Below are 18,909 nucleotides of genomic sequence, written 5' to 3' on the forward strand. Positions count from 1 at the left end.
GGTTCAAATTTGTTCGAGCTTTCAAAAAGTCCTGGTAAAGCCGGCAGGGTAACTCCAAGAGGGCTGCATTATTACTTGTCACGGTAGCAGGAGTACGAGGCGAGCACTGCCTTTTGTATTTGTTACATTCTGCGAAGGCATCGAACACTTTCCACAAGTGTGTCAAGATAAACATTGTGTCGAGCACCATAGTTGCTCGTATTGTCACTTCACTTGAATACGGCAATTCTTAAATAATTCAAATATTATACAGTAGAGATTTTGCTAAATTTTCTTCAAATACCTCATGCAACTTACAGCACAGCAGTCGTCACATGACTAGTTCTAAGATTGCTACAATTCGAACTTTCAAGAGATTTCTGACCACTTCTGATTAAAGCTACATTTTCGTAGTTGTTCGTCGAGTTATATCAGTTATTAAAATACGAAACCTGGATGAAAGATAAATAGAAAATAAAGAAAAACTGAGGGAAAGCGAGAGAAAAAAGAAGAAGAAAAAGATAACACAATTTCTAACATTCCCTTTTTTTGATGGTTTTTCTTAATAAGCAGTGTTATGTATGTTATCAAAGTTCCTTTTCTTACTCCTTCCCCACATAATCTTCCCATTTTCTCCTCCTGATACCTTAACTTTTTCCCAAATACATCTTGCAGATATGTTTTATTAGTCATAATCTAATACCATTCAGGTATGAAGGAACTGAAGAAACAATAAACAACAATTCCTATATTATATCTTTTTAATAGCAATGTTAAAGAAGCAAAATAACACGTAGTGACATAAATGTGACGAGAGATTCAGCGAAGCTCCTTCATTAGCACTAGTTACAGTATCATATAACCATTAATTCATCCATTCTTAGTGAGTTTATATTCTAAAACCATTAAATATAATACAATAAATGCTAATACAGATTGTAAAAAATGATATTTTTATAAGAATTCCTGAGATCGTTTTCTTGGCTCTGAAAAGGGAAAAAAAGTTTTTAAAGGTTAATTATTTTAAATTGAAAATTTAAATGAAATGATTATGAGATTATGTTAAAAGAATTTATTTATTATCTTCTTCTTTTTTTTTTGGTTTTCAAAACTGGTACTTATTGCTATTAGTGGTCTATCACTAATGGACCATTAGAAGCTCAGCCAATCAGAGTACAGGAGTAGATTTAGTAGATTTTTACCAATAGAGATTAGTCAAATCCAACTCAGTAGTCTATCATCAATGCTGCATTCTGATTGGATGAGCTCCTACTAGGCTTTAAAGTGCTACGTTTACTGTCCAAATTCTTTTTCGATGCAAGACTGGGATGATATTGTATTTAGCCAGTAAAGTTTGGCCCTTTGAGTCGGCTATTAAGCAAATTGCATTCCTGCCAACTCTTAGTGATTCAAAAGAAGTGACGTAATACACGCCATGCTTCAAAATTTGTGGCTATGTCTTTTACCCAGAGGGAGCCAACATAACATGCAAATGAAGAATAGCAATATACACAGTTTAAATATATGGACACCAGAATGTTTCATATCGATTTGCATAACATTAAAACAGAACATCTCTTTGTTTTAGTAGCTAATAAAGCTTTAGTTTGCACATTAATATTGAATAACAAATGAAGACATACCTATTATTGTACAATGATGTTGTTAATAGGAATGTGAATCAATTTGACAAAGAAACCAATGAATCCCATGATAGCAAACCCAATAGCTGTGGCCAGGGCAATCTTCTGGAATTCTGTAGATAAAAGAATAGTAAAAAAAATTTTAAACCACTAAAACAATCAATCAAAAGAAATAACATTTTATACAGTTCCTACTGGTTCTTCCAGTACCAGTTAGGCAATCTAGGGGAAACTATAGCCAGCTGATCTGACAAAATGATGTTTGTCTTGTTATTCTAAAAATATGTATGTAGTTAACTATTCATTTTGTTCAACACAGGGCTCCCATATTTACGGATGTGTATCTTGATTAGCTTCCTGTGTTGTGTTGAACAAAATGCTGTCGGTAGCGATACCATATGGCCTGTTTTTTAATCGCTGCAAATGATATAATTAAATATATTTTATATTTAAATAAATGTATTTAAATCAAAGAATGACAGTGAAAGCTTTAACCATGCTTTAAACAATAAAAGAAGTTATGTCTGTTCAGTATACCGCATTGACTTTAGGCAGACCGAGAATGGCTTGAGAACAAACAGTTGTCATGAAGGTAAAGTACAATAAAAACACATAATGTGCCATTTTTTTTATTTATTCTTTATTATTATCATTTTTAGGCCTATTAGGTGGTCCATGGACGTGGGGTCCAGGTTTTGTACCCACCCTGACACAACAATTTGCATTAACATCATCATTTCAGATCACCTAGAGATGATATTTGCACACAGGTTGCTTAGGGGATATGTGAAGTTAATCATGAAAGAACTAAGATACAAACAAAAGAATGATTTTATCCGAGTTCATTTAAAACTCTTTAAGGATCTAGCCATCGTATTCATCTCAAAAAATATTATATAACACACATAAAAAAATTGCATAGGTCTTTCTTGGCCATTTTCAACTGTTTAAACTGATCGTCATAAAATGTTTTATAAAACACGTCATATAGATCAGACTAATAGATACCTATATGTTAGGACCCATATTGATAGCAGTTTTCATAACTAAAATGGCCATCCTGTCGAAAATATGTTGTTAATATTATTATACATTCGTATCTTCAGTTATTACCTTTTCTATCAGGCTTAGTGCATCTCTTGACGAGTCGAAGAGAATCCTTGGCAAACTGCTTACAAGGCTCAAGAGCGTTAGATATCTGGTCCATTTTAACGTTTCGTATCTACAAGTTAATAAGAGAAGGATTAAGGGTTCTTCTGTTCAACTATTGAAGGATAAGGAAAGCACTTAGAGATAAAAAAAGTCTAGTTTTTCTTACCAGTTTTTTTCCTTTGAATTGGACTTTATGATGTCGTGTCACTAAAAGAGAAAGAACAACGGGATCCTGATGCATTGTGGGGGAAGTGATACTGCTGTACGCAAAGCATGCGGGCTAATACACAGGAAACCCATAAACTTCTTTTTCTTTTTCTTTATTTTTGTTCCAGTTTTGGTCGGCTTGGAGCTATTGTGTATTGGTTTCTTTTTTAGCTTTTCTTTCCTTTTCCTTTGAAGTTTTCATCTTAGTTTTGTGTTTCTTTGTCTTAGCGTTATGCCCTCTCAAGGGTCATGACGAATTACTGAGTTCATGTGGATATCATAACCGCATAGAGAGAGAGTCATATCTGGCTTGTAATAACAGGGAGGGAGAGAGAGGGAGAGAGGGATGGAGAGAGAGAGAGAGAGAGAGAGAGAGAGAGAGAGAGAGAGAGAGAGAGAGAGAGAGAGAGAGAGAGAGAGAGAGAAGTTCGGGATTAGGAAACAAAGGTCTACAAAGGCAGAAATGAAATAGCGATGTAAAAATGACTACCTTAGAGTAGCACCAGGGGTCTAAATTACAGAGGAAATATTGGAACGAGGGATAAAGTATTTTTCAGTGAGAAAAAGCGGAATGTTGGACAACCGTATCTGACCTGTTGGACTCCACACCCTTGAGGAAAGCTAGGCTTTGTTTTTCGATTATCAATAAACTTTATTCTTCCTTCTCCCAGGCGTTCTCGGTGAATTATGAAAAAGTTCGTCAAATTTCTCACAGAGCCACTATACAACTTTGATCATTTTATCTTTTACATATCTATTATTTAGATTCATGTTATGAATTCCTATAAATAAGCCGGCATTGAGCATATTGTACTATTGTACTCAAGAGACAGGTATATTTGATTTCCTTATCGTTCAGCACGTGTTATCTTCAAGATACGATAAACTATCGATAGACATTTCGTCGTCTCAATAACTGATTCAATCTTCCTCATTTACAATACATGTTATAAAATGTTTGATAGTTTAGCTGTTGTGTTTTACACTGGATGCTTTATAGTATACGAGTTAAACCAAGAAAAACGGGTTATCCTTAAAAACGACTTGCTAGTGACTATTGGCAGTCAAAAACTGTTTCCCATTTCAATTTCATTATTTTGTTTTATTTAAAATGTACTAATGGACTAAGTTTAGTTAAGAACCTTCGTGATTACTCTAAGTAATGAAGTTGAAAACTGAGAACTAAAATATATCTCTATATAGGGCTTGAAGAGTGGAACAAAATAAATAGCCATAAGGCGTTCACAAGGTTTACTGACGGACTGTACTGATCATATAAAAAAATAGTATCTTATATTAGAAAGAAGTAATATTTGATTGAAATGGCTTTATATTATGACAGCTACTATTACTTGTATTTATAACCGCAAAGGTTCCATTGACTCGCGTTGCACTGCTTGCTCGCCAACTGATGGTAGGGACACCCTTCAAACTTTACTTCTTCCTTAGCTTTCTTTTGATAATTTCAAGAAGCTGATGAATCAGTAATGCTGGGTCTCAACGGAATATTAATGACACCATAGTTATTCGAGCCAATTTAGACTTCAGGAGAAGATTCTAACTCAATTAAGATCAATTAACCATGTGTTAAGCCGCAATTGTTGCCTTCAAGTAATGGTTGACCTAGTGCCGGCACTACGAAAACTAGAAACGATGTATAGTCAGCTAAGAAGTACCATTCGCAACAATAAATTGTATAATTGTTCTTTGATGTTCTGTTAACGTCGTTCGCACAAAGCCAGGTCTTCTAAAATAAACCAAGGCTCAGTCGGTTCACAGTTATAGATTACTGGATCTACTGGAGACACGGAGTCTTGACTTCTATAGTATATCAGTTTCACAGATCAATGGGTCCCTAACTCAATTAGAATGAAAACCCTGTAATCAATTATAACAAATCATTTGGTTTATACCTAGGCCGATATCAATACACAATAAGAGTTGTGATCAATGGACTTAATACGAAGGTATAGTGCTGAGAATACAAGTTTACACTAAACTTTGATTTGAAATCATGTGATAGCTAGGTATAATAACTGAGTATAGTAATAGAGGAATATTTTAGTTCATTACTTGATTCTTTTCAAGTATATGAAAAGAGTGTTTAGGATAACCGAAACCAATATATATTGGCAGCGCGTGAGAGTCAGTCTTATCTTTCTATTACAGTTCTATGTTATTAAATCATATAGTAGAAATTATCACCTGGTGAAACTGATTGTAAAGAAATTAGTAGCAAGTGATGTTGTTCTGATGTTCATTGACTGCTGAATGGTTCGTGATTCAACAATTTTTCATGTTTCCGGCATCCAAAGCACAAGCCATCAACAAAGATCCTATGTTTGACACAATACAAATATTTTGAAAAGATTTTGTACATTTTGGGCTGAAGCTTAATGAATATTTCATTACTTGATTGAGTGAGAAAGTGTTTGTTCTAAGTAGTTTAGATAAGAGTTAATGAAGCAAGTACCGGTAGTAAATGGTATTAATGATCTTGTATTCTCTTGTGCATTTCTGTTTGGACCAGTAGAAAAACCCTGGATTGAAGTCTTCCAAGATAGGTCGATTGTAATTACAATTTACAATATTATGGACTTTTTATTTTCGTAAGAATAGAATTGGCTAAAAGAGTTCTTAATTCCCCTAACAAAATGTCAACCCTAAGCAGCGAAATGAAGTGCTAATTCTGAAAGATTTCAAATGACAAACACGAACTTATTTTTGTAATGTATCGGAACTTGAAAGAAAAATCGATTTCCTGAAAGGAGGTTTCTTTGTTGCTGGATGAAAATTGAACAAAAGATTTGCTGACACAAGACACATGCGTAAATCCCAAGGTCTATTTCTATTCGTCTAGTCTTAGTTCCTCCGCATGGAATCCGTACCTACAAATAGACGTAAATCAGCCAGTGTGTAAATAAACTCGGCATTTCTTCACAGAGAACAAGGGGATGACGCCTCACTTGTGTACCCACAAAGGTATACATAGTCTCGTTTTTTTCTTTATTAGCAAATTTGAAAAGCGCTGTTTAATTACTTGTGAGATCTCGCACATTATTGATAGGATTGTTGAGATTTCAAGGTATCAGCTCTGACGCATTAGTGATTTACGGCACGTCGGAACAGATTAAACCTCTCACCAATAATGCGCACTTGACCAATTGATAAAATATGACCGAGGAAGAGAGACTTTGGAGTTTTGGGAGGATATGATTAAGGCGTATTTCTTTATGGGCTTTGTCTAACACCCACCAAGACAACTTCCTTGCATTAAGGTTGCTTGACACTATTAGTTATTAGTGACAGAAATTCAAGTGTTTCTCTTTATTAACTGGCTGGTTGGCTTGGAGACCGTCCATCTTGGTTATCCTGGAATCATCGAACTTATAACACTTGGGCCTGCTTAAGTTGTTCTGAGAAACTCAGATTAACATGGCAAGTTGATTGTTGAAGTCAGTGCGCAACAACTGACGACAAGAATCGAAAAATACTGGAGTTGGTATATAAATTAGAGAATCCATTGACACGAGATGTAAATCAAAGAAAAACAAATTGGATTCGCTGTCTTATTGTCTTTGAGAGCTGATTGATATTTCTATTCTGCAGTTACAGATATACAATAGTAACTCGAACTGCGGTCGATTAAGCCCTTTCAACACATTATATCTTAATCAATGTTAATAAGGGCGTCATCAGGCTTTTTTAGCCTTTATGCTCCATTCATCTGCTTCATTAACTAAAGATTACTAACTAATTGTAGCTAAGTCCGCCAATCAACAGTCAGTATCTTAATTGAATTTGTGTAGGAAGTGCGAATAAGAAGGCAATCGACAAACGACAACTTCTAGATCGGTACTTATCTCTTACTGAGGGATCATGTCTTCCTTCAAGGTCTTTCACTAATGGATTAGTAAGGGTTAGTACACTTATATTCTCAGCTAAAGTAAACATGCATACATCTTCCTTTGATATTGAAAGTATCCTTCGCAAAGACAAGAAAAAAGAAGAAGGAAAAGATCGAAAATCAACTTTAACTTGCGAGAGTCCCGCTCTGAACATCAGTAGCAACTCCAGCAACCGAAGACCATTACTTCTCCCTCGCGCAGAACCAATCCAATGGAGTGCTTTTCTGTACAACCTGCCTTACTCAGGCTTAAGTAGTTGCAATCACTGTGGAGACGAGTCCAGTCAAATCTACCCCTCACCGTGGCTACAATATGGACATCATTTCATGCAGTCAGGTAGGTCGCAGTCAAAAGTGGCGGCAACTGACTTGTGCCCAGCGTAAAGTGAATAGCTTTTTAACCCAACCTAAGCTTTTTCTAAGCATAGTGTGCGACTCAACGAAGGTTTAACTTTAACCTTGAAGCTGCTCTTTCAATGAAACTTAGGATGAGTTGACTCAAAGATAAGTTTTCGAAAAGCGCCGAAAGTCAATGACCATGGCTTTGAATGGAGTCAGTACACCTGCCTATCGCAAGGTGATGATAAGCATGAAAAAACAAAAAAAACAAAAAAAAAACAAAAAACAAAAAACAAAAAAACAAAAAAACCCAGAGCCAATCAAAGGCCACGGTAAGGCGCCTTTAATTTGCAGTCTGCCCGAGTAAAACCGATATTTAAAACCTATCAATCTTGGTTGAGTTTTTCGAGAACGGCGAGGTTCAATAGAATATTAGTACTGGTCAGCACCCATGATAAACGAAGCAACAACAGCAGCAGCAGCAGTAGTAGAAGACGCAGCACGCGCGATAAATACATGGAGCCTAATTGTGTTATCACAGCAATGACATCCAATCTTCCCATACCAATATACCAATAATTACTGATTACAAACCAAACTAACATTGACATATTATTCGCTAATTCGACAATTACTACTAATACGATGCCAAATTGAATTTGTGTTTGGGAATGGAAGTGGAAATAATTGTATTTGTAGAAGTGATTGAACTATTCTTTGTACATGTAAATATGTGAATAATGTTAGTAATCCTCGATTATCTGGTTAGACGGGCTACACTTCATTCTTTGTTTTTAACATCCTTTTTCGCAAGTCGAAACTAACTTAAATTCCGCCCTAGTATTTAGTAATACCTTACTGATACCAAAAGTATGCCCGTATACACTAAGCAAGTAGATACCCTAAGTATTAGCATTCCTGCAAGGCATCTAAACGCTTATCAAATCAGTATTCAGCATGGCAAAACTGATGTTTTCGTCTTCTAGTGGATAACTCACTTTGACAAAGAACAACTGGAAAAAGCTTGCATTGCTGTAAAGGATAGTTGTGCTTTAGAATGATTGTAAGGAGTTTTTCAGTTTTCTGGTTTGCAACGAACGTACCGTTGAGATTCAAATATTGTTATAATATTAGTAATGGCTGATTCAAGCATAAAATGAGAGCGACTGTCTAAAGCAATCGAGTAATATGTAGTACAGCGACTTTGATTGGTCAAGTAGCATCGGTCAGTCACAGTCAAAATCCTGCTGAATTCGATATCTCAATTGGAGATTAAACAACCATATGAAGATTTTAAAATAAGTTTCTAGATAAGAAGTTTCTTTTGGTCCCTCCGATCCTCAGTCGTGTTTCTGGTTACGGATATGTTCCCCTATATCAACTCTGCCTTTACGTACGCCGGTATAGACTGATCTCTGACTATTGGTTGTGTGAATCTTTCAAACATATTACTTTTAAATGCCTGCTTACCCTACTCTTGGTGGTGAGAATGCATCTTATAATCCAGTTTCCAGTAGTCCAACATAGTCCAGTCCATTTTTCGGTTTTATTTCAACTCAGGTCATTTGTTATGGTTACCTTGAAGATTGAGGTTATTATTGACTTACAACATCAAACAAGCCATTGTTAAATTCTGACGTTCTCCGGAAGCCTAAAGATCTTAGAGCACTAATGAAGTTCAACAGCTGACAAAAAAAAACTTGCTCGCTGGGCGATGCGACGTAACTGACTTAAGGTAGTTCCGGATACAAATATTTCATACGTCAATTTTTTTCTTCTAACTTTCCGGTAAAAAAAATCCTTGTAGACCAAGTCCAAATGTGGGGGGAAAAGGATGGGGGTCACCGACTTCGTTTACGTTCTAAAAGAGGTAGTCTTAGGAGGTTTTTGATATGATATGAATGATATGAACATCTCTTTCTCTCGACTTTTATGTAAAAATCATAAGCAACCTTTCGTAGTTATGTACACATCGAAAAACTAGATCCCGTTCCCCCCTCAAAAAACACAATTAAACCGCCACCCGGTTTAACCCGGTTAATAACTCAGTTGGTAAGAGCGTCGATCTGTTGCAATTGTGCGGGAGGTCTTGCTTCAAGCCTCGGCGTTTTATAATATATGAGGAGAAGGTGCTACCTTTGTAATTACACCTGCAAATGGTTAGACCTTCAAGTCTTCTCGGATAAGGACGTTCGCGGGGAAATCAAGCTGCAATTAGAACTTTTTTAAACTTTGCATAAACATACCCCAACATATTCAAGAAATGAAATAAAAATGGAGGTCACCGAGTCGTGTCTTTTTTTTTTTTTTGTTTTGTTGCTAAAGGCTGTGGTATTTATCGAGAGAAAACCGCGCGCTATAGAGTAACATAAGGGTCAAAGAAACATTTCAAAAACATCAATAGAAAAGCAGAAAACAAATTCATGGCCATTAAATATGACTTTCTTTAACATTTCTGAATTAAAAGCATGTTAGTAAAAGCTATAGATAAGGATTTATGAAACCGTTCAATCCGGCGATGAAGTCAAAATGCGTACAATACTCCATTTTACAGTTCCTTTGAGTGACCACGAATAATAGTTGCAAGTCGAGGCTGCAGTTTCCACGCATAGCAAAACTACAGTTTATCATGCACGGCAATCCAGCCCTCGGCTCGGAACGGAACTGTAAAATGGAGTATTCGAATTCGTTAACAGGTCAATCATTCCCTTCCAATCAGAACTTTTTTAAATTTACTTTTTTTTGTAGATTTTGGTAGTATCTCGATCTTAAGATAAGGGGTCACCGAATTGGTTTCCGAGATATTTTGCCGTAAAGAAGTGAAATGTTTTTAAAAATATTTTGCCCGTCAAAACATTATGACGTCATCACTGAACACAATTTTCTTCGTGTACCTTACATTGTTGAATGTAGAATGATGTCTGTGCATGGAGGGCGCTGGAGTCACTTTGAGAGCGATCACATGAAGATGATCAGGCACATTCCTTACTTCTCTATAATAATTACTTTCAGGGTGTTCTCAACATTATCTTAACGCGACTGGACGCCATCGAAGACCACGAACAGCATTCTCGAGTCACCAACTGCTTGCTTTAGAAAGACAATTTCAGTTGCATAAATATTTAACACGACCTCAGAGGTACGAGTTGGCTACATCTCTGATGCTGACAGAAACTCAAGTCAAAATATGGTTCCAAAATAGAAGAATGAAATGGAAACGATTTCACAAAAGTTCAACCTTAAAGAAAGATCAAAGAACATGTCGAGAAGAGCTACTTAGTGATGAGAAAACGTCACCAAGACAATAATTAGTGGGCTACCTGTGTTGAAAGAGGGGTGAAAAAAGGGTAGTAAAGCCTAATGAATTACAAGACAATGATTAGCTGACTCACCTGAAGTACAAGACAAAACAGCAATGACATCTCAAGTATAACTGAAAGAAAAATTAAAACATTCAAAACGTATATAAGGGCTTGCTTATCAAAACTGGCATACTTTAGTTCATTCCAGTGTATAAAGTATGCACTAGCAATATAACGAGATTATAGATAAGATACCGTGACATAAATCTATCTTTGCTTTTTGACGGCTAACTTCAGACGTTGGCTTCTCTATTTGCTTGCATTCCTGCCAAGCAGTTTCATCCTAACTGCATGTATTCCGATTTAAAGAAGTCAAATAACATAAGGGTCAATATCCTTATCTGCTTTCCACTTAACCGTGTGTATGTGAATAAACTTATCATCATAAATAAAATTATCATCATCATCACCGTCATTGTTATTATAATCATTATAATCATTATTATCTATTTATTTAATTGCTCAACATTTAGAAGTCAACATTACAATGAAAACTAAGCGAAACAAAACAGCTACAAATGAACAGGAGAAAAAAGAAAATGAAAGAAAATGAAAAAAGGAAATGAATCTGCATTTCTAATAATCTTTAAATCAAATAGTTTTTAAAAGTCAGGGATAAGACCTAGTATTGGCTTGCATTTCTTATCCATAGAGCTGTCTTCATCCCCACATTTCTCCATGATAATAAACTAATTTTATATATAATGGAAAACCATTCAATGACGGTTTACTTTCATTATTCTTGCATAGCCAGATATAATATCGGGCAGCAAGAAAAATAACATTAACTTGAAGTTTACATTTTGTTTTGACTTGTATCAGGCCAAAAGCATTTTGGATTTTGATACTGTGTTCTTTGGAGGTAATGTCAAATTTGTCTAACCATGCTTTTACTGAGGTCAAACCAAAAAGAAGACGTTATTTGACATGACCAGAATAAGTGAACTAAATTTTCAGCGGGTTCTTGTTTACAAAAGCTAAATATATCACTTCCTAGAATCTTAATTCTGTTTAGAAAAGCATTTGTTGCCAGTTTTCTGCGTAAAAATTTCAACTGGAAGAAAATTTGTCCAGTGCTTTTGTACTAAACCAAAACCTAGTTCATATGAATCTTTCCATCTAATAGTGTCAGAACCTACAATGTTACGATCTTTTGTCCACTAATTTTGACTCCTAGCGGGTACGGTTTTGTCCCTATCTATATACATACAATAGGCAAACTTGCTGCCTTTCTTTGACTTTAAAAACTCCCCCTTAAGGCATCTCCTTTAGGTAAATTTCCTAAAGCTTGCAAAAAAAAAAAAAAAAAAAAAAAAAAGAATTATTCCATAAGGGGAAGGACATTATTATAATCATTATTATTATCATTTTTCATCATCATCGTCATCATCACCACCATCATCATATTAAATATGTTTAATAAAGTTTACTTGAGATGAAAGCTTTATCATCATCATCATCATCACCATCATCATCATTATCACCATCATCATCTGTTGGTACTACATGTCCCATACTTGATTGTTTTATTCTACTTGTACACATAGGTAAGGTAAAGACTACAAATAGATAAATAGATAAATAACTTAGTAAATATGATATAACAAATAAGAAAAATTAGGCAACTTTAAACTGCAAAAACGATACGAAATAAGGGAAACAAATAACTTACATTTGTGTATGAAGGGACGAACTGCGAGCACCAACTAACTAAGTATTAGCATAGAGGGCGTATATAAAGCATACAAAAACTCCTAAGGGTCTATGTCTCTCCTGTGTAGTATGCGAGTACTGTCGTTTGTTGGTTCTCTCCTGTGCTTCGAGGGGTTTTCTCCTAATTTTCTGGTTTTTCCTTCCTCCATAAATTCTAACAATGACGAAAATACTTAGACTGAAACGAGTGAAATAAAAGCTATGTAACACTTATATAACTACAGATCTAGGACAAGGAAAACTACACCAAAAACTCGTTATCGGCTATTCAGATCTAACATCATCTGCATCATTATCATAAGATTTATCGGGATTATTCAACAATGCCGAAAGTCATGCCTTAGGTGGAGAGAGCCACCCGCTAGGGCAAGTGCGCAAATAACCATCAGCGCGGCGAGTTTGTGCGTTATACAATCTCGTACCCAGAGCCCTTATTTCTTACTGCGCATGCTCGACGAAATAATTGGGCTCTGGAAAACTCCAATATTTCCTGTGCTGTGATTGGTTCTCGAGAACAAAGGAAGATACCGGAAGTAAAAATTACAGTACTAGGGAAAATAAACAAGATGGCGTCTCGAATTAAGTACACCAAAAAAGCCTGTAGGGCCGGATTTTTCAAAGTTTTGCCGGTTTTGTAATGGAAATTGTATTGATGTCCATCCAATAGATACTTTCAGAGTTAATTTAACTGAAAACCATCTTCAAAACCTAATTTTCCAAGCGCAAATTCACATTGCTCGTTGAACATCGTCCGCCATTTTGAATTTACCTAGTCTGTCATAATGCGCATTTGCGAGAAACCCAGAATCTGGGTCTTCCGGTTTGGAGTTTTCCAGAGCCCAATTATTTCGTCGAGCATGCGCAGTAAGAAATAAGGGCTCTGGGTACGAGATTGTGCGTTATACTGAAACAAATATACATTCTCTTTTATTCAGTCAAAGCGCGCTTTGGACTTGTTTACCGCTTAATAATTAATTATTTGTTGAAAAGCCTTAGTGAAACAAATATGTTTTAAATTCTGCAAATAACAATTTGCGCATGCGCATTTAAAGTATAAGGTTTTGCATGCGCATGCTGTAAAATAAGAGGCAAAGCTGCTAGATCAATCTTTCGAAATAATGAATAGGAAAAAATACTCGTGAACAATTAAACGGATACTGCGTCGAATGATGGATGAGTTTTTTCGCAAAATAGTTATGATATTTAACCCCAAGATCTGCGTCCAATAACTGTATAATTTTGGCGATTTTTAATAGCATTATTTTGCTTTTTACTTTTTTTTTTCTTTCTTTCTTTTTTTTTTTCATGATTTCTTTTTTGATCAAAAAAAATTTTTTTTTTGACTATGCTGATTCTTTTCTATACGTTTAATTACCTCTGGCTCTTAAAGACGTTCCCTGACAATATCCCGATTAGTTTCCGACTAGTATACGACAAGACGCGTCTTGTGAAAATAGAAATATAAATTTTATAGCTCCTTCACGATGTGAAAAAAAGAATATTGTAGAACTACTAAAATGATTCAATTAGATAATAATTAGCGAGTTTTGCCGCAATTCAGGAACCTTCTCATTTTATGTCGGTGATATTTCTGATGTACCGTTGTGTGTTAAACATTTTCAAGAGTCAATTTGGCTGTTTAGTAAGGAGACCGGAAAATATCGCTAAAAATTAAATGCCATTAAGCTAAACTCATTAAAAGCAAATGTATCCTTTGAGAATTCCCGCTGGAAGGCGATTTCTGGCCACTTATAAACTGAAGGCAACACTTTACGCGTGGACTCCCTGGCGAGACAACCCATGATCTACATGGCTGTTAAAAACACTAGTTTATATTTTGTTTTTTTTACATGCATTTGACTATTGACTATTGAGTATAACTGTGTTGAGCCGGTAGACCGGCACGTAAGGGGAGAAAAGCTGGTGTCATTAAAGAAAGAGGACAAGATAAATGACTATGAGAGACAATAAATAATCAGTGAAATGGCCGGCGTCATTTCTTCTCTTAAGGCCTCATTACAGACGTTTATTACACCTTTATATCATTCGGGAATAAAACAGCCCTCACTACATAAAAAAGTACAGTTGTGAAGGACTTTATTCACGACACTTTATCGTAGAACTTTGATTCTTCTTTAGCTTAATATCGAATCTGTATTAACAATTGAAAAAGAAAAAACGGTAAGTCAGTTCGTTTGTAAAAAACAATTTAAAGGGACTGAAGAGTTATCCCACACAATATAAGTCCTCAGTACGAAATATGTTTATCGATTTACGGCCGGTTCATTTCTGAATGCCTTGTCACCGGTTATAGGATCTCATTCTTTCTGAAGCGGAGCAGTTATGCATGTAGACCATGTATACTTGTCATGAGTAAGCTAAAAGACAGGATGTTTTCAATGGAAGGAAAAAGCCCCAGGGTTTATATACCTTCAATTATAAATTTGTACGTTTAAAAACAATTTTTATTTGACACCAATAAACCGGTAATTGCAAAACGATTGAGCATTTGCTACACGCATTTCTAAAAAAAGCTTTGACAACCAGCGTTGAACTAGAATTTGTTGTTCCAAATTATCCCGCGTGCAAAAGTAAAGCTCAGTATACCATTTTATCTTAAGATAACTATCTCCAGCTTTTCACAGTCCATTCTTTCTTTCGTATTAACAATATCTTGTCTTGTTGTTGGCCAATCATAATCATAATCTGCAGATGTAGTTCTGTTCATTAGCATATATATGGTTTAATTCTTCTATTATCGCCCTAATGTATTGATCAGTATACAACAAAGAACTCAACTGCACACAAACTAATTATATTTTCCTTTTAGAAACAGTTTTGAGATACATAAAGAGTGAAGTTCAAGCGATTTTCTCGTTAATGTCCCGGTATTTTTTGATACTTGCCGGCATTGAATGGATTAGTAAGCGGTAAATGTTGCGGGTGTTAAATGTAAATATACTTGAGTTGAACACACGAGGACCATTTTAAGTGAATTTGATAATTTCTTTGCCGGAATAAACTAGCTACATTAAATGAGTGAGTGTATATTGTTTTCAAGGAAGGAAATCTCTTTTTAATGGGTTTAAAAGGCAGGTGAAAGTGCTAATGAATTTCATCTCACTCAGTGTATCGTTGCTTTTGTTTTATAGGCGTGATAACGATTTAAAACGGCCTAGTTAAAAACACGTTAACTAACTTATCAAATACTAGCAGTTAAAAGGAACTCTTGGATATTTTACTCTTTGGTAAAAATCTGTAAGTAGTTTTGTTCAGATAATGTACAAACACAATGTTCAGTGATCAGGTCACAGCATTAAAGATGGGCGGCTTTTAACATGGTCTTAAAAATCATTGGGGTGCCATATCAGTAAGAAAAGAAGCGACTTTAGATCATTTTATTCTAGCCTTGCATTAGCAACTTTATTTAAACCACCCACTTTAGTTTCTCATAACACCTACTCTTTTCACAGTATGCTTTAGAAATATTTTGGTTTTATATTTGAAATCTTTTTAAATTTCTCAGTTTCACTTGAGCAATTTTTGTAAAGTACCGACCTTAAAAGTAATCACGATCTGCACTCATTCATTGATTAACAAACAGGTTAACTGAGTTATCTTGAAACATCTCAGTACGGATACCCGCTGCACATAACAGATGTAATCAAGTTACTTTTACACTCACTTTAACTGATCAATGCCGCGGTAATAGTGAAAGAAGTTCACAATTCATCGGCTCAGATGAGTCGTTTCGGTTTGTTTCCTCGTAAGCTCGCTCTCTGTCTTCTTCCGTTCCGTTCCGTTTTATCTTGACTGACAAACGGTAAAGATGGATATCATAATTCGAGGAATCCTTATCTGATTTAATGTTCCCATAAGCTAACTTCAATAATCATAATAACGATAAAATAATTTGTAAATTGCGCACGAGCCCAAAGACTGATTTGTCATGCTCTCACTATTACACAAATTACAAGGCTGAAATGACTTTGATGCTTAAATATCTATACAAATCAAAGTGCTATCTACAGTTACAACTCCGAATAGTTATTTGTTCTACTTTAAATTCAGCGAAAGTGACAGTTTCGAAATATTTCGTAGTCAGTCTAGAAGTCCTTCATAGAAAAAAATATAAAAATGTGTGCCATTTTTTAAGAGGAAAAAAGGAAAAAGAAAAGAAGAAAAGACTAAAATCATGAAATCACATGTTGCAAAGTGACAAAAATTTGGAGAATGAATCAATACTTGTCAATTGTGACATTGATATGTTAATGAATTCAGTGATTTCAAATATATTTTGATGCCAATTCACTAATTGACTTAAGAGACTTTATCTGTAGCGTGATGTATGAGCCTGCAGTAATCAAACCACTCCCAACTAATGGTTGTTTTGTATTTCAAGTATTTCACAATATATATGAGAAAAAAGTCCAAAGCAGTTAAACTGATCAATTAGCGTATCGTTGAGGATCTGATGGATGTGGATACAAGCCTGTTGGTCAGGTTTACATCAGTTAAGGTTGAAAGGTGTAAAAACAGCTGAAACATAAACTAGTAAAACATGATGAACGGGTTATTGAAAACGGGTTTCAAAAATAAATGGCACATTATACCAAATAACAAGAACCATTTCGTACTAAGCTATTCATGCTTTCATTGTGTGGTAGACAAACTATCTAGCCCTGCCACAAACAAATGGAAATGAACTGTTCGTGAAATTGATTCGGCCAAATCGACTGAAGGAAATACACAACCGGATTTTCAGATTTGTGATTAGAATTGATCAGCGGCAGTAATCAATGATTTTGAAGGAAGGCATTGCTAGAGGGCGTGAAGAAAATGCCATTATTATTGATAACATAACTGTTCAGTCTAGTGGTTAATAGATTAAGGGTGAAACAAACGGTGAAATAAAAAGCCTTCAATCCTTAGGATTCACCTGAAATCTTATTTATTTTGAATGAATTCTTAAGTTCCGGTTTAAAGCAGTTGATCGGTTCTGGATAGATTGGTGATAGATATTGCCAAATGATTAGTCTTTGTGAGCAGAAAGCACGATTGACACTCTGCTTAATTCACACGGACTTGTTCATAATTGCTTCAATGGTGATTTTCCAAAAATCAAATTACGAATATTAAAGAATAAAAATACACGAAGGATTTAGTCGCGATTGAATTGAATTGAATTGTTCATTAAACCATTGAATAACTAACTGCCTTTAATACCCCGGCCAATTTCGTATTGCTGAGCCAAGCACTGACTATTCATTTATACTTCGACCCATAAACGATAATTGTACGAAGCAGCTTTTCAGGTGATAGCATTGTTACAAATATTAGCTATTTAAAAAATTCTAAGGACATTCAATTTACCGTGTTTTGATTCATCTACCTGGAAAGAATACGTACTTAATTTTCCATCCTGCATGGATGGGTCTTTGGGTCAGTGTGATCAATTCTATTAAACCTTCTTATCAAATTCGCATCTTGGCGACAAATTGTTTAGTTAGTGACTGTCTAGTTTAGTAAGGCTATTAAACTGCTGATTGTTAGAGATGGATTTTTAAACTTCAATGAAAGACGGTCCTGATCATGGTGCACTTAGGTGCTATGCAAAAAGAGGTTCAGTAAACAAACCTGTACACGATCCTTGTCACCCTCAATCAAACCTTTATTAGTCAATCAATGATGTCGTTCAAAGTTAATACACCTTAATATGACATCAAATAACTTTAAAACGTGTTTCAAATACTCAAAAAACAAAGCAGCCTGTCTTCAACAATAATGATGTGAGTTCACTCATGTACGATTACCGCGATATTGATTCATGCCCATAAAACGTGGGCTGAAAATAATCTCCATAGATTTGCTATTTTGAAAGTATGTTTATTGAGACCAACAAAGAGAAGGACGATTATCCAAGCTTTTGCCAACAAATATCACTTTTTCGATGTTGTATCATCAATTCCTTGCCTCGAGGGGGTTTTTCTAGGTTATCGCTGTATTCTGACCCAAGTGCAATCACGGACATGATCGATTCGTGGAAAATATTGTTGCTCTACTTCATCAATTGAAGTTAATGGTTATTGGTGTTTTCTAAACGATGAATAAGTATCAAAAGCTCCGCTAAATTGCTTGGAAAGACGACATTTCCGCTAGAGTGAGTTTTGTACACAAGAACTCATTACTTGTCGATTGGTTCAAAACAATTGATATGATGTTTTAAGACGAACTCAGAATAGAAAAAAATGAAGCATACTAAAAACGGCCCAAGTGGCTCTCGACCCAATGGTAGATGCTCGGCTGTTAATATGTACTCAAGCGGCCAGCTTCAGTTATTGTTTTTTTTTTGTGGTTGAAGGTTGAAGACGTTGAAGTAATTCTAGTGAATGGAATGGAAAAGACTAGAAGTTTAAACGGTTATGTTTAGCGATTTAATTTAATCATATATGTATATTATCATATAGATATAACGTATAAATATATAAATCTGGTTGATTCCATTTTGCTTGTTTTATTTGATTTCCCTTAAGTGCTACGTTATATTATTAGTGTAGGTTGAGTACTGTTTATTTTACCTGTAGTTGATCGCTATTACATGCGTTAA

General features: G+C 35.2%; 2 protein-coding genes across 2 annotated transcripts; one reads left to right on the forward strand and one right to left on the reverse strand.

Annotated features, from left to right (window-relative positions):
- Window positions 1-722: 722 nt before the first annotated feature.
- On the reverse strand, window positions 723-3,038 carry LOC148905806 (protein transport protein Sec61 subunit gamma-like). The gene is made up of 4 exons (XM_089038638.1): window positions 2,941-3,038; window positions 2,736-2,844; window positions 1,623-1,735; window positions 723-965 (listed from the first exon to the last, which is right to left on the reverse strand). The coding sequence occupies exons 1-3, from the start codon at window positions 3,013-3,015 to the stop codon at window positions 1,626-1,628; spliced, it is 294 nt and encodes a 97-aa protein (XP_088894764.1). The 5' UTR covers window positions 3,016-3,038; the 3' UTR covers window positions 723-965; window positions 1,623-1,625.
- Window positions 3,039-6,040: 3,002 nt separating this feature from the next.
- Window positions 6,041-10,998, forward strand: LOC116299576 (homeobox protein Hox-B4). Its single transcript, XM_031708250.2, has 2 exons — window positions 6,041-7,225; window positions 10,240-10,998. Exons 1-2 carry the CDS (start codon window positions 6,934-6,936, stop codon window positions 10,533-10,535), a joined length of 588 nt encoding a protein of 195 aa, XP_031564110.1. The 5' UTR covers window positions 6,041-6,933; the 3' UTR covers window positions 10,536-10,998.
- Window positions 10,999-18,909: the final 7,911 nt, after the last annotated feature.

The sequence above is a fragment of the Actinia tenebrosa genome, unplaced genomic scaffold (genome assembly GCF_029948245.1).
Source record: "Actinia tenebrosa isolate PJP-AT-01 unplaced genomic scaffold, QUT_ActTen_1.0 PGA_scaffold6__47_contigs__length_16458017, whole genome shotgun sequence".
Classification (NCBI taxonomy): domain Eukaryota; kingdom Metazoa; phylum Cnidaria; class Anthozoa; order Actiniaria; family Actiniidae; genus Actinia; species Actinia tenebrosa.